Below are 15,298 nucleotides of genomic sequence, written 5' to 3' on the forward strand. Positions count from 1 at the left end.
GCATCTGGCAAGAGGCCTGCTGGACTCTCATGCCTCTCTGAACAAGGCACCTGCAGCTTCGTGACGTCCTAGGAGGTTCACCCAGGAAGGACAAACAAGCAGCGGCCCTTCTCTCAATGGCTCAGAGCTCTCAGTTATGCCATTTCCATCCTATGTTGGAGATGCCGAGAAGGAGGGCAAGAAATAACCGTTCCAAGTAGCAGCAGCATATCCCAAGTCCATTAGGGACCTGGCTCTGTCACAAGCCGAATCCCTATCTTTTAGGGGGAAAATGCTACCTTTTATAAATTATTATTTGTAAAAACTGAGGCATAATCACACATCATGAGTCACAAAGGTGCATTTCGGAGAGTTTCAATAAATGCATATACACGCATGTACTGACCACCGCAATGAAGACAGAGAGCCTAAAAAGTTCCCTCCTGGCCCATTCCCGCGTATCCCCCTCCATCCTCCATCGACACCTTCACTTCTGATTTCTGTCTAGTTAGGTTTTGCCTGAAAAGTCACCTTTTGTTAGGTCAGAGCAGTAGTTCTCAACTGGGGGTGATTGTGTCCCCTTGAGGGCATTTGGGAATGTCTGGAGATACTGTTGGTTGTCACACTGGGGTAAATGCTGGCATCTAAAGGGCAGAGAGGCTGCTGACATTCTGTGACGCGCAGGACAGTCCCCACAACAAAGACTTAGAGGACTCAAACTGTCCAAAGTGCTGAGGTTTAGAATACTGCCTTCAAGTCAACCCCACCAACGTGACTATTTCCAATGCCTGAAGCCACGCCCCAGATGTCTGCAACATAAACAATTTCTATCTGTACTCCCAACGAGGATGCTCAAGTTATGAAATTCTGAGTCGCAGGACCTGATGGTAACCTTGTCTCATCATCAACATGAGCAGCAAATGGGAATTTTACCCCAGATGCTCATGCTAGCAGCAGGGTGACGGAGGGCACAAGACGACTGACCTGGGATTGAATCCTGACCAACCCACTCACTCTGTACGTCAGAGGGCAAATTCCATCACCTCTCTGCGTCTTTAGAATGTCTTCGACTGGAAAATTTGATTCTCTTCTTATGAGACTCGAATAAAAGAATTCGGTTCAGCCCGTGGCAGTCCGTGGTAGGTGCTGTGATAGTGGGCTCTCATCCCCATTCTGAGATGGACCCAGGGCAAACACTTTCAGTGTGAACTTTTCCAAGGACCCAAAAAATTCCATTGCTTTGTTCTTTGAAGTGGATGACACAACCCAGAGTCCCAGAGACGGATGAGAAAGGAAGTAAAAAAAATATCTGAAAATTCTGTACTTACCGACAGGGGAGATCCAGGAGTCACCCAAAGCAACCCCGGCAAAGTTGCACTTGATGGTCCCTTGCTGAATGGCCTGAAAGACGAGGAACCAAGACACATCCTGTCAAGGGGATCCAGGGGCCTCCATCCCTTCCTCAACAGAAAGGAGCCTACCCTTCATACATAGCCTTTGCTGACCAAGGAATACTTCTGCCCACCCTTTCCAAGATTCCCCAGGTCTCCAAAGACCTCAGATATCCACGAGAGAGCAAAAGTACCTTTTTCTGCCGCCATTTGCAAAATGAGTAGGAACTACTAAGTTTCTCTCTACTCTTTTCACCAGGGTATTGGCAGGACATGCGTGGGGTCTGATGCAGACCCTATCTTCTTCAGGAGAAACACTGCCAACCCTCCCCCCGAGGTCGGATTTCTCACAAGGTGCTCAGTGGGCTCCTTGGATACAACCCTCACTGCCCATGCTGCAGTCACGAAAGGGCTGGGAGGACTCCGCAGGAGGTCCTCAGGGGTGGGGTAAGGCCTTAGGACTAGGCGCTCATGCCCCTCTACTCTTTTTTTCATTTAACAGTAACATAGTAGCAGAAAATTGGAAACAATCTGAATATTATATGAGGGGCTAAATGAGTTATGGTTATTTCCACACCAGCACATAATGAAACTTAAAAAAACAATGAGAGGGGCGGCCAGATGGCTCAGTTGGTTAGAGCACGAGCTCTTAACAACAAGGTTGCCGGTTCAATTCCCACATGGGATGGTGGGCTGCGCCCCCTGCAACTAAAGATTGAAAATGGCGACTGGACTTGGAGCTGAGCTGCACCCTCCACAACTAGATTGAAGGACAACGACTGATGGGTCCTGGGAAAACACACTGTTCCCCAATATTTCCCAGTAAAAAAATGTAAAAACAACAAAAAAAAACCAATGAGAAGGTTCTTTACGGATTTATATGAAAAGATCTCCAAGATATACTGTTAATTTTAAAATGAGACCTATAGAATAGTGTGTAGTGTGTACTTTCATTTATATAAAAATGGGAAAAGATCATATTTGTGAATTAGCTTTTATTGGCATGAAATACCTGTGGAAAGATACAGAAGACACTAATAACACAGGTTGCCTTAGGAGAGATGGACAGAGGCAAGAGGGAGAATTGTTAGAGTATACCTTTTATATTTTTTGAATTTTGAATTATGTGGATGCACAAGCTATTCAGAGAAGCTATTCAGAGATCTTAAATAAGAAAACAATGAATATCCTGACTGAACATTGGTAATTAAAGAGAAAGAATTATGCATTTATCTGGCTTTTCCAGAAGGAACTTATTTCAAGTTACCTAAACAGTCCCAGATGATGAGGGAAAGTTTCACGTTATACCAGCTAAGAGATGTGAACAAAATGACAGGAGAAAAACATTGTTTTGAAACTCTTAATGAAATTACTGACTTAATGTGAGAACAAAAAATTGATGTTCAAGCCATTAGGTGAAAGATGGATTAAGAACTGGACCTCCATATAGTCTGAAAATAACACCACTCAAATAACTTTCTGTCCAGGGGGAGAGTGTAAGAGTTCAATGGAAGGATCAGGCTAGATCTGGACATTATGTGCCTTCTGATTTGAAGCAAAATCATCTGCACAACACCACTATATCAGAGATGGACAATTTTTTCTATAAAGGGCCAGATAATAAATATTTTAAGTTTTAGACCAAATAAGTCTATGTTGTAATTACTCAACTCTGACTTCGTATTATTGCTAAAGCAGCCACAGGCAATATATAAATAAATGAGAGTTCTAATAAAACTTTATTTGTAGACATTAAGATGTCAGTTTTCTGTAGTTTTTATGTGTCATGAAACATTATTCTTCTTTTAATCTGCATCCCCTGCCCCATACCACTACTTGAAAATGTAAAAACCATTCTTAGCTCATGGGTCGTGTACAAACAGGTGGTGGGCTGAATTCGACTTATGAGCCATAGTTTCTTGAAACCTGATTATGAAATATATGTATATATTCCATCCAAAACTTTCACCTTAAATGCATAAGGCCTTTAGATATAACTTCCAGTTTTGTAGGAAACACAGTAAAGAGAGGAATGGACTAAATAATACCCTGACGATGTTACCAGACAAATCCAGAAAATGGGACATTCTGCAAGGTATGTAGTCTGGTTTCTTTACACAATTATGGTCATAAAAAAGGGACTGTGGGGTGGCCGGTTAGCTCAGTTGGTTAGAGCACGGTGCTGGTAGCACCAAGGTTGCTGGTTCGATCCCCGCATAGGCCACTGTGAGCTGCGCCCTCCTTAAAAAAAAAAAAGGGACTGTGCTAGATGAAAACAGACTTTAGGGATACCACAGCCAGACAGTATTCATGGATCTGGATTAGGCATTAAACAAATCAGTTACAAAGGACATCCAGGGATCATCAAAAAAGACTGAATATTTGAAAGTTTACTGAAATGGGAAGATGAGGACTAGCAATTGAAGAAAACAGTCTGTAGGAATCATGTATAATACGGTCTCTTATTAGCTAACAATTATTATAAAGGTACAGAAAAAGATTTAAAGGTTATACACAAACGTGTTAACAGTGGTGATCTCTATCTGGTGAGAAGGGGAAATTTTAATTTGTGCTTGCTGTATTTTCTAATTTTCTGTTATGCACATATACAGCTTCTTATTAAAGGTTCATCTTTTAAAAAAGAATAAATAAATATTAAAAAAATGAAACTCATACAAGCTCAGTGTAAAAAATTTACACACAGAGACAGGAGAAAATGTGGAAAACTCTCTCACCTGTGCCCCACTCGCACGCTCACACTCACTAGTTAACCACAGTTAACATGTTACGAGCATCCTTCTAACACCTTTCTTTGTTTTCGCAACCACATGCATACACATGTATATGTATAGACCTATCCGTTCTTTATGATAGCTGCGAAGTGTTCCAACATGGAAAGATACACCTATTTTATGTAAGTAATCCTATAGATAGCCATTGAGCTTGTTTTCAATTTATGAACAATTTATGAAGTAATGGTGTACTAAACATCAGCTGATACTCCCATGTGTATAAGTATCCCATAGGACAGATTCCTGGAAGTGAAATTATTGGGTCAAAGGTCATATACATTTTAAAAGTTGATAAATACTGCCAAATTGCCATTTTAAAATGATTTACCAATTTCCATTTCTACCAAAAGTGTATGAGAGCACTTGCCTTCCTACTTCTTACCAAAACTGCATGTTACCAATCTTTTAAATATTTTCAAATCTCAGATTTGAGTTACTAATAAAAATTGAGCATTTTTCATATGTACTTTCGTACAATGTACGAAAAAGTACAAGTAGTCTGTGGAATATATGTACATGTAGAAAAAGTACAAATAGTCTGTGGACATATGAAAAATGTCCACAGACTATTGATATCTACATATATATCTTTTTAAATTGCTTGTACATATATATTGCCAATTTTCTACTAGGATATTGTCCTATTTTTATGGATTTATTGATGTGAATACTATGTGTTATATATTTGTGTGTATACATATAATTTCAAAAGATACATATATATGTGTGTACATATATATCTTTTTAAATCGTTTATGAAAGAAGTTTTAAATTTGTATGTGGTTTAAATATGTCAAACTTACTCTTTTTAGATTTTGGGTGTTTCATCTTACGAAGGAAAGCTTTCCTACCCAAGATTATAAAACTTTTCTCCTATATTTTCAGGTTCTTTTATAATTTTGATTTTTATGTTTAGATTTTTAATCTCTCTAGAATTGATATTTTATGCAAAGCAAGAATTCAATTTTATTATTTTCCAAAGTGATAGCCATTTGTCTCTATACCATTAATTGAATATTCTATCTGTTCCCCTATGATTTGAAATGCTATCTTATTTACATATGACCATACGAAAGTGTGATACATATATATGTGTATGTATTATATACATACACATAGCTACATATACATACATATATGCATGCATACAAGTATATATTAAATCTGTTCTAGATTCTTTATCCTGTTGCATTTAACCTATTTGTTTCCTGCTATGCCAGTACCACATTGTTTTACTCATCGTAGCTTTATAGTATGTTTGATACCTGGTAGGGTGGTGGCCTTTTGAAGCTTTTCATGCTTATTATTACAAACTTGCCCTTACTCTGTATGTACAAAGTCCTGTTCAAAGTATATTCAATAACAGATGAATGTAAAAAGTAACACAATCAGTTTCTGTCTGAAACCCAAACAACAGTCATCTTCCTTGTTACCTTATGAAGTTCTAGAGCGATGCCAGCAGCCATTTTTCCTCCGTAGGACTCTGAGAAAATGTAGAATGGAATCGTCTAGCAAGAAAAGGAATATATAAAAAACTAAACATCCTGAATGCCTTTTAATTCACACGGATTAATTTCAAATTTCTACTGCATGGGATGGCCGGACAAATCTCCTTTTCTTTGTCCCTCCCCTTATCTGTTTATTATGTCAGATTAGAATGACCCTGACTCCAGGGTCATTCTTTCAAGCTAAAAACCACCTTGATATAAGAGGTGATATAAAAATCTTAGGCATCAAAAGGTTTCTCTGAAATCAGCTGGGCATCGAACGCTTGGGGAAAATTTATCCTGGTGGATACGGTGTTACTGCTGCTAGCCCCTTGCTTAGCTGTTCCTGAGTCTTTGCTTACCTGGAATTCTTTGTGGCAACTGAAGAAGGTCGTCAGGAGAACCATCATGTCTGAGGCCACCATGGCAAGGTCTTTGGCATAAGCGTTATCCTTCTCCACATAACTGAACCCAGTGCCCACAGGGTTATCGACAAACAGGAGACTGGCAGACTGGAGCTGCGTGCCACGGAGGGAAATGCAATGTCACAGTCAGTCCGTCAGTCACCCATTATCTTCTGATCATCTTGAATGAGCGCAACAAAACTACACATGTGAGGGTATCAGTGCGCTTATGATCCTGTTGCTAAAAGGGATTTCAAAAAAACAAAGGACAGGAACATAGACTACTTACTTCAGTAAAAGAAAAAAAACAAACAGAAAGGCAAGAAGGAAAGATTAACATATATATAGGGATCAAGGGCACGGAAGCTGTCACTTTTCCCCCCCGATACAAATGTCCTAAATGTAACACACGAGAGCAGGTAGAACCACGCAGTGTCAATAGCTGGAAGCAGTGACAGTACGTCAAAGGTCTGAATACCACATGTCAGTTGTCTTCAAGATGAATCCAATTTCCACAAGGGCCTGGCTTCCCCGTACCCTACAAGCACAGAACTTATTCTAATACCTTCTCCAAAGCAGCTTGAGTTATACAATTTTACATCTACATAGAAGGATCCTGAGTGATGACACAGTCCAGCCATGTGCTTTACTGATCAGAAAATGAAAGCTCAGAAAAAGTCCAGGATTTGTCCAAAGTCACAAAGTTAGACAGATAATGGCAGCATCAGGACTAAGATAGGTCTCCTCACTCCTCAGTCAGGCTCCCTGCCCCGGTCATATTACCCTCTTCCTCTTAGTTCTGGGAGACTTGGGGGACAAGCCAGTGGGAGTACTCTGCTACTGCAAGTGGAAGTGATATTTCAGTTGGCAGTGAGTACAGGAATGTTCCAGGCTGAACAGTCTGTGCAAAGACCCTAAGGCAAGAGTAACTAAAATGCACTTAAGGAAGAGCAGTGTGGAGACAGACAAGAGAACCAAAGGACTCCGAGGGGACCTTAAGGAACAGATGACCCGGCATTAAGTCTTAAAGAATAGTAGATGTGAATGTGGTGAGCTAAGTATGAATGGGTGGCCAAAGGAATGAAGTCCGAGAGAATTGCCCTGAAGGCAAAGGCCTGAAGGTAGAGTGCGCGGGGACAGATGACGGGAAACGTGGCTGGAGGTAAGCAGAAGCCAGCTTACACCCAGGAACCTGGATCTGATCTTTTGAGGGAACTGAAAGATGTTAAACGAAGGAATGGAATGATTTGCATTGGAGCGTTTCACTCAAGCAGCATGTCCAAAGTGCCTTGAGGGGGCTGGTACTTTGAAAGCAGCCACCAGTGGGCATGAAAAGGGATGGATGAATATTAACAAAATTTGGTTATTAAACATAGCACTACCATATGAGCCAGCAATCCCACTCTGAGGCATATACACCCAAAAACTGAATACAGGAGCACCAACATTTGTACACCAATGTTCCCTGCACTATTCTCAATAGCCTAAAGGGGAAACAACACACGTGTCCATCAACAGACTAATGGATGCACAAAATGGTGTATGCATACAATGGAGGATTATCCAGCCTTCAAAAAGAATGAGAGATACCACCTCACCCCAGTCAAAATGGCTATCATCAATAAATCAACAAACAACAAGTGCTGGCGCGGATGTGGAGAAAAGGGAACGCTTGTGCACTGTTGGTGGGATTGCAGATTGGTGCAGCCACTATGGAAAACAGTATGGAGGTTATCTCAAAACTCTGAAAATGAAACTACCCTATGATCCAGTAATTCCACTCCTAGGTATCTATCCGGAGAAATCCCAAACTCCAATTCAAAAATCTTTATGCACTCCTATGTTTATTGCAGCACTATACACAATAGCTAAGACATGGAAACAACCAAAATGCCCATCGGTAGATGACTGGATTAAGAAACTGTGGTACATTTATACAATGGAGTATTACGCAGCCATAAAGAAGAAAGAAATCTTACCATTTGCAACAACATGGATGGATCTAGAGAACATTATGTTAAGTGAAATAAGTCAGACAGAGAAAGATAAGTACCATATGATCTCACTTATTTGCGGATTCTAAAGAAAAGAATAAGTGAATGAACTAATCAGAAACAGTTTTGGAGACAATGAGGAAAAACTGAGGGTTGCTAGATGGGCGGGAGGGGTGGGGGGTGGGGGGAGGGTGAGGGGATTGGAGGGCAGTCGGTGACCATAGGATGGCCACGGGTTCGAAAATTAATCTGGGGAACATAATTTGGTGGTTACCAGAAGGTAAAGGGGTTGGGGGGTGGGGGATGAGGGTGAGGGGGATCAAATGTATGGTGATGGAAGGGGAGCTGACTCTGGGTGGTGAACACACAGTGTGATTTATGGATGATGTGATACAGAATTGCACACCTGAAATCTATGTAATTTTACTAACAATTGTCACCCCAATAAATTTAAAAAAAAAAAAAAAAAAGAATGAAATGCTACCTGAATGAACCTTGTAAACATTATGCTAAGTGATAGAAACCGCACACCAAAAGCCACATATTTGTATGATTCCATTGTTATAAGATGTCCAAAATAGGCAAAGGTGGTTGCCTGAGGAGGGATTGAAGGATGACAACTAAGGGATATAAGGTTTTTTCGGGGTGGGAGGGTAATGAAAATGTTCTGAAATGGATTGTAATAATGGTTGTAAAACTCTAAATGTACTAAAAGCCATTGAATTGTATACATTAAATAGCTCTATTGGATAGTATACAAATTATATTTCAATAAAGTTGTTTTTAAGAATTCCTTTTTAGGTCAAAGTGATTGGATGAGGGGGAAGGGAGGCAGGGGAAGGTGAGGATGGCTCTCTGGTTTCTGGCTCAGGCACCTGAGTGGATGGAGGTACTATTTACCATAAGGGACGTAGGAAGTTGGCTGGTTTTGTGGGTGGACAGAGGGTCTGGTATAGGAGACAGAGTAATGACCATAATTTGGGATAGGTCAAATATGTATGAAGGACATCCACGTGGAAATATCCAAGAGGTAAGTGGCAAAATAGTTCTGGGGCAATAGAGAAAGTTCTCAGCTAGAGATACTGACTTGGGAGTCATCACCTTCTACGTGTCATGAGAGCAGTTTGGCAGGATGGGGCTGCCCGAAGAACACATAGAAGAGAGAGTTACCAAGGACAGAGTGCTCGGAAATAGCAACATGTAAGACATGGCCAACAGTGCTACAAAGAAGTCCAACAAAGATGGATGCCAAGAAGGACCTAATGGAGACTTGGAATTGGGAAGCCTGTATACCCGTGGGGACAACAGCTCTAGTGAGTGATGGGGACAGACTACCGTGGATTTGGGCCATGCTTCCCAACTTTGTCATGACCACAGAGGAAATAACACATTCAATGCATTCTAGAGTTAATGCACCCACTACCTCCCGTCTGCGACCCCCAGCTCTCAGAATCAATATTGCAGCACTCAGGATAAGCTCTGGGTAAAGACTGGCAACAGCAAACACAAACAATTTTTATATGAAAGGGTAGTAGCTGGAGGGACTTGTATAGTCAAGGGATAATTTGTTTTTCAGTTGGGAAAGACCTGTGTATGTTTGCACGGCCTTCCCCCACCCCCGCGGAAGAGGCAGACTTGAGAGAATATAAAAATATAGAAAGATAATAACCTGGGAAGTGGCGTCTTGAGGGAAGTGACCTCAGCAGGGAGGGGCCTCACTTGTTTTGAGATGGGCAGGAGGATGTTAAGAGGAGCAGAAAGATAAATACATTGATTGGTGAGGCCAGGAAATAGCTGGTTACGTGTGAGGGCTTCTGTTCTCTCGGTGAGGAAGTGAGACGGGTTAACTCCCAGTGAGGGAGGAAGGTGCTGTCGGCAGGAGCAGAGCAGAAGCACAGAGCAGAGTGTGGCCACGGGCCCGGAGCAAAGCCCACACAGGGGCAACAGCCTCACCTTCCTGACAGTGTGGTTTTGCCCTCCAGTCCTTGGCTGCCTGGGGGTAGGGGCCAGGCAGGGGGACAGTGACACTGACTCAAGGTTGGGTGTGGCGAGGTTGCAGAAGGAGAAGGGTAAGGGAGCCAGGGGTTGAGGGGTAAGGAGGCTGACCAGAGAGGGGCTCGGGGAGGGAGTGCAGCCAGGACTGACGAACGGGGGTGGAGACAGAGACCAGAGACCTGACAAAGATGGAGGACAAAGGGCTGGAAATCTTGAAGAACTCAAGAAGCAGGGAGAGAGGGGAAAGGACAGACAATTGTGGCCGGAGGGTGGGACCCTGGATCAGATTGCAGAGACAGCCAAAACGTGGGCAACAACAAGGTCCACGATGCCCGCTAGAGTAGGTTTCTGCAGACAAGTGGAGAGAAAGGTCACTAAAGGCAAGAGAGACCGTGGGGGAAAGGACGGGGTTGGGGGGGCAGCACTGCTAAACTTGTGACCGCGCCCAGAATGGGGTAGGCCAGGTGGGGCTCAGCCTTGGAGAGGCCACTTGGTAGTTTCAGTTGGGGCCATTCTCACCATACCCAGGTAGTTCTTCGTGGTCTGAGATCACTGTCAAGGGGCCCGATTTCCTCAAAGTTTCCAAATCCAGTGCTGGAACCACCTGGACCACCCTGTGGAAGAGAAAAGAAACAAAAATGAAGCAAAGAAAATGTTAGTTAAATCTAATCATTACCTCGATGGCCACATTCACGATAAATGATTTATGATTCCGTGATGGCTGTGTCACAATTCATCCGGTGAACCAGGGACTTCTGCACTAACTGAGGCCCTTGGTAACTGCTGAAGTCTTTCTAAAGGGAAAGGAAACTTTCCTGCCTCTAATTCCTCTAACTTGAACACTGGCCTGACATGGGGCTCACTGACCTTAAGTCACCTTATCCAACTCCTCCCTCAAAGATAAGCAATAAGGCCCAGGGAGGGGACGTGGCAATCGGGTTCTACCAGGACTGGACCTGGGGACTTGTGACACTCCACCACATCACCCTCTCCTCAGTGTCCTTGAAGACTGACAAGGACTGACCCAGACTGAGGGATAGTTTGATCAAGTGGATCCCTGGATACTATGTAGCAAATGCAGAAGCCCCAGGGCAGGGAGCACTCGGTAATGTGACATCCAGGGACAAGGGACAGGCAGGATTCTGAATCGAAGCTCAGCGGCGGGGGTCCCAGACTGTGAGAGGCAGATTCTATGGGTTTTGAGGGTTAAGAGAGGGGAGGAGGCCCTTTAGGAGATGGTCGGGGGAAAGGGTGTCAGAGGTTTTTCTGGACAAAACCTAGTGGGCCAGCGGAGCCCAGCAGGCTATGAGGAGAGAATTATCAGCTGAGGTGAGGGGACAGGCCAAGGGCCTCAAATAAAAGGGTACTGCCCATTCTGCCCATTTCGCCCGCTCTGCTTTTTGACAAGCCCTTTTGGCAGCAGCAGATGGCCACCCCACCCCAGCCTAGGGCAACGAGCAGCTGGCTGGAGGATACTTCTGTTCTATTTGAGAGCATCCTCCTACAAAATCTTTTTTTGTCTTGAACTTTGGGATGGGGTGCTGTCATGGCTGGGGGCAAGCCGGTGACGCTGAAATACGGTAAATGTGTCAGTGAGCCAAATGACATGCTGAAATGGCTTGAAAGTGTGCCTAAAATAGCTCACTATTCCACTCAGACAACGTGACCTGGATTCTCACCACCCAGAGAAGTCAGTACACATTTCCTCAGTAGGCTGCTCAAATAGATCTCCTTTTCATCTAAATTCGTAATTATTTCTTCCTTAATCATAATCCTTTTTCTTCTACCTTGGGCCTCTGAAGAAATGAACAGCAGGTTAGTTAGCCAGCTGAAAACCTTCAAACAGCATTTCAGATCAAAGGGTTAACCTAACCGAAGGTCACAAACTAGACTGTGAACCATCCAGAGAGCTTAGGTGCTGGCCGAGGACGCCCCTCCCCCAGGAGCTCCTGCCCAGTCTGAAAGGGGACCGCCACCTCTCAGCTTTGGGGTAGTGAATTCAGGCACTAAGTTGCTACATCTCCTGATTTTTGACAAAGAGGAAAGCAATGTCTTGATTTTCAAATGTTGGCAACTTACTCAAATAAAACCACCATCCAGCTCTGCAATCAACCCAAAGGAAGGTTTGCAACTTCTAAAATCCAGTGGTTTTCAGATTGTATTCCCGAAAGCTCAGAAAGCGCCTGAGGGCAGCCTGTGACCAAGGAGAGGAGGCTGAATGGGTGGGACTCTGCACTCCCCTCTCAGCACTTCTGCTCTCTTCAGCCTTGGCTCTGTCTGTAAGCTTTCACTTGGGGGTGGCAGAGTGCTGCTACTTAACGGAACATTATGACAAAATCCCCTAGCCTAGAAAGCCAAAGTCCAGCAAAGAAAAGTATCTGCCATGGCTCTAGGTGGCAGGAAGGCCTCGAGGACCCAGGTCCCCAACTGGCCGGTCTGGGCTTATCTTCTGCAGGGCTCTCCCTGACAGGCCCGGGGGGGACAGAAGTTCCCTGGGCAGTATTTATGGGTTCTTCTTCTGCAGCATTTTCCTATCTGCACCCCCGGCTGAGTTTCACCTCCAACTTATCAAAGAAGCTGCTCTGATAATCCTAAGAGAGAAAAAGGCCTCCTTCTCTCTCCCTCACCAGAAAGTCCGCATGGACTGGCAGGGGAGGCAAAGCCCAGGGTTCTGGGAGGCTGCTTATGAATACTGACATTTTTGCAGGAAGTGACATCTGCATCCCATGCAAGTGAGTACCAGGGGGTTCTATTTACTGGTGAGCAACCTGGAGCCCCAGCTGGGCCAGGCATAGTTTCCAGAGGCTGAAGGAAGACCATCCTAACTCAAACCCTCCCTAGAGAGTGGGCCATCTCTGTGCAGATATTTTAGGAATGCAAGAAAGGATCCTCTGCCTGCCCCCAAATACCTCTTAACCAGTTCCATGCCTTCCATTCTACAAGCAGAGCTCAAGGTCAAAATGCAAACACATCTAGGGAAAAGGACAGGGTCCAACATTTAATACTAAGAAACAAGAGGCTGACTCCTTTTGAAAGATTAGTTCTTCCTCGGGGCAAGAAGTTAGGGTCTAGGAAAGAACTGAGCAAGGAAAAGAGGAAGGTATGGTCAGCGCACTTCAGTCTTTGCTTTGGAAGCTTCCAGAACATTTTCTGTCAGCATATAGTCAAATATGTCTTCAGGAGCATCTGGTAAAAGTTCCTGGCACTGCCTGCACTCAATAATAATTAAAAAATGGGCAAAAGGCTGGAACCCCTCCCTTTCTGATTTGGCCTCCTTGGTATATCACTGCCTTTGCCTGCCTAGAAGAATGCCGAACCCCAGGCCTAGAGACCCCCGGCTGACTACTGGACCAATCAGTCCTTCACCACTGCTGAGCTATGAGCCCTTAGAAGCAAGCAAAATGTTAAGTGGGGGAAACTTGGCCTCAAACGTGGCCAGGCAGCGAAGCCACTTTTACCTGAAGCCACATCACCAGGGGCAGTGCTGAGAAGTTCTTGCAGGGGTTGGTAGCATAATAGAGCCACCAGAACATGTGGGCATCCTTCCGGACAGTCACATAATCCCATACTTCCTTGCCCTCTTCTGTGGGCCGGTCGATGATGGCTCCTGAAACAGAAGCACAATTTGATTTACCTGAAAAATATGTAACTTCTAGGTAAATTCCAAACCCAGTAGAGATGGCCATGCTAGACTGGAGATGATGTAGTTTATATTTTAGGCAATTTACTGACTCCAATATATTGTGAAAATAAGGCAGGGGCGGGGCGGGAACCTGTTATGAAAAAACCAAACTTAATAGGAGGCTGGAGACTTCCACTTTTTCCTCTACATGCTCTGTATGTTGGATTTTTAACAATAAGCATGAAACACTTTTATAATTCTGTTTTAAAAAGAGATTTACATTTTTGGGAAAGAGAAAAACCTCAAAATGCAGCATGCTAGTTTTTATGTCTTATTTAACATATGATTAAAGAGGCATCACAAACAGTGGGACCAAGATTATTCACTATATTATGCTGGGCCACCTGTTAACTTTTTTGAAGGGGAAAAAAAATAGATATGTAGGTCCTCTCAATGCTATAAACCAAAATAAATTTAAAGTTGATCAAGAATTTCAATTTTAAAATTTAAATATTAAAAATAACATGAAAATACAGTGGAAGGTTTTTCTGACCTCTGGATGGGGAAATAATTATAAAGAAATCATTTATAAGGAAAAGAGAGACTATAAAGAAAAATATCAACAGAGTTGAGGACAGAAACAAAATCTCTGTCCATCAAAAATAAAAAGATAAGGCAAACAACAAAGCAAGATCTGCTACGAATAAGAAAATGGTTAATTTTCTTTACTCATGTGGAGCAATTAAAAAATAGAAGATCCTAATAGTTAAATGGATCAAGGCCATGAAGAAATAATTTATGAAAAGGGAGATATGAATGTCTATGAAAAATATGTGAAAGAATGGTTGACATCCCTAATAGTCAAAGACATGAAAATGAAAGCAATAATAAGGTCACTAAAAAAATTTTTGCTTGTTTGATAGACAAAAAAATGATGACATTTGCTCAATATCCACAGGAATCAGGAGACTGGCCCTCACCACTGTTGGTAAGACAGTAAGAGCATGTACTGGCATGACTTATTAGGGAGGCAATTTGGCAAAAAATATATTAAGAGCCGTGTGTGTGTGTGTGTGTGTGTGTGTGTGTGTGTGTGTCTCCTTTAATCCCACAACTCCAATTTCCTTAGTTAACTTTTCTAGCACCTGTGACATATGTATCGGAAAAGAGTAGGTTAAATACATTTTCTGTCACCTTTGCTAAAGTAACAACATTCAAGTTACAGTATCTTTTTTTTTTTTTTAATACCACTTTGTGGGAAAAGAAGGCTGATGGTAAAAGGTTATTTAGGGATGTCCCTTGGTGACTGGAGTTTTCTTTTTGCCTTTTACTTCCTACTTTCATAAATTTCAACCCACTGCCTCTAGTAAAATAAAACTGGTTTCAAGAAGAAAATGGAGTGGATGAGGAGAGGAGACAATGCTGTTTGTAACTGATAAGGATGGAGATTAAGAAAACCAAAAAGTGGTTTGAGGAGAAAAACAGAACAGCTAGAATGTTATAGATGTGGTTATGAGATTCTCTATACATATACAAGTAACACGAGAATGTGGTCTCCTTGAAAATGACACATAAGGCTTTGACCTAACCCGTCACTCTTCCCTTCCCTGGTAGTGATCACTGTTAAAATCTGG

At 42.8% G+C, this 15,298-nt stretch overlaps 1 protein-coding gene across 1 annotated transcript in view; it reads right to left on the reverse strand.

Annotated features, from left to right (window-relative positions):
• Window positions 1-15,298, reverse strand: part of SCPEP1 (serine carboxypeptidase 1) — a 28,272-nt gene that overhangs the window by 12,135 nt on the left and 839 nt on the right. The window contains exons 2-6 of the mRNA XM_033091522.1: window positions 13,501-13,649; window positions 10,567-10,656; window positions 6,012-6,167; window positions 5,596-5,670; window positions 1,308-1,380 (exon numbers count right to left, since the gene is read on the reverse strand). Of these exons, the coding sequence (XP_032947413.1) occupies window positions 1,308-1,380; window positions 5,596-5,670; window positions 6,012-6,167; window positions 10,567-10,656; window positions 13,501-13,649 (543 nt within the window). The remainder of the gene's footprint in view (window positions 1-1,307; window positions 1,381-5,595; window positions 5,671-6,011; window positions 6,168-10,566; window positions 10,657-13,500; window positions 13,650-15,298) is intronic.

This window comes from Rhinolophus ferrumequinum, chromosome 21 (genome assembly GCF_004115265.2).
Source record: "Rhinolophus ferrumequinum isolate MPI-CBG mRhiFer1 chromosome 21, mRhiFer1_v1.p, whole genome shotgun sequence".
In the NCBI taxonomy this organism is placed as follows: domain Eukaryota; kingdom Metazoa; phylum Chordata; class Mammalia; order Chiroptera; family Rhinolophidae; genus Rhinolophus; species Rhinolophus ferrumequinum.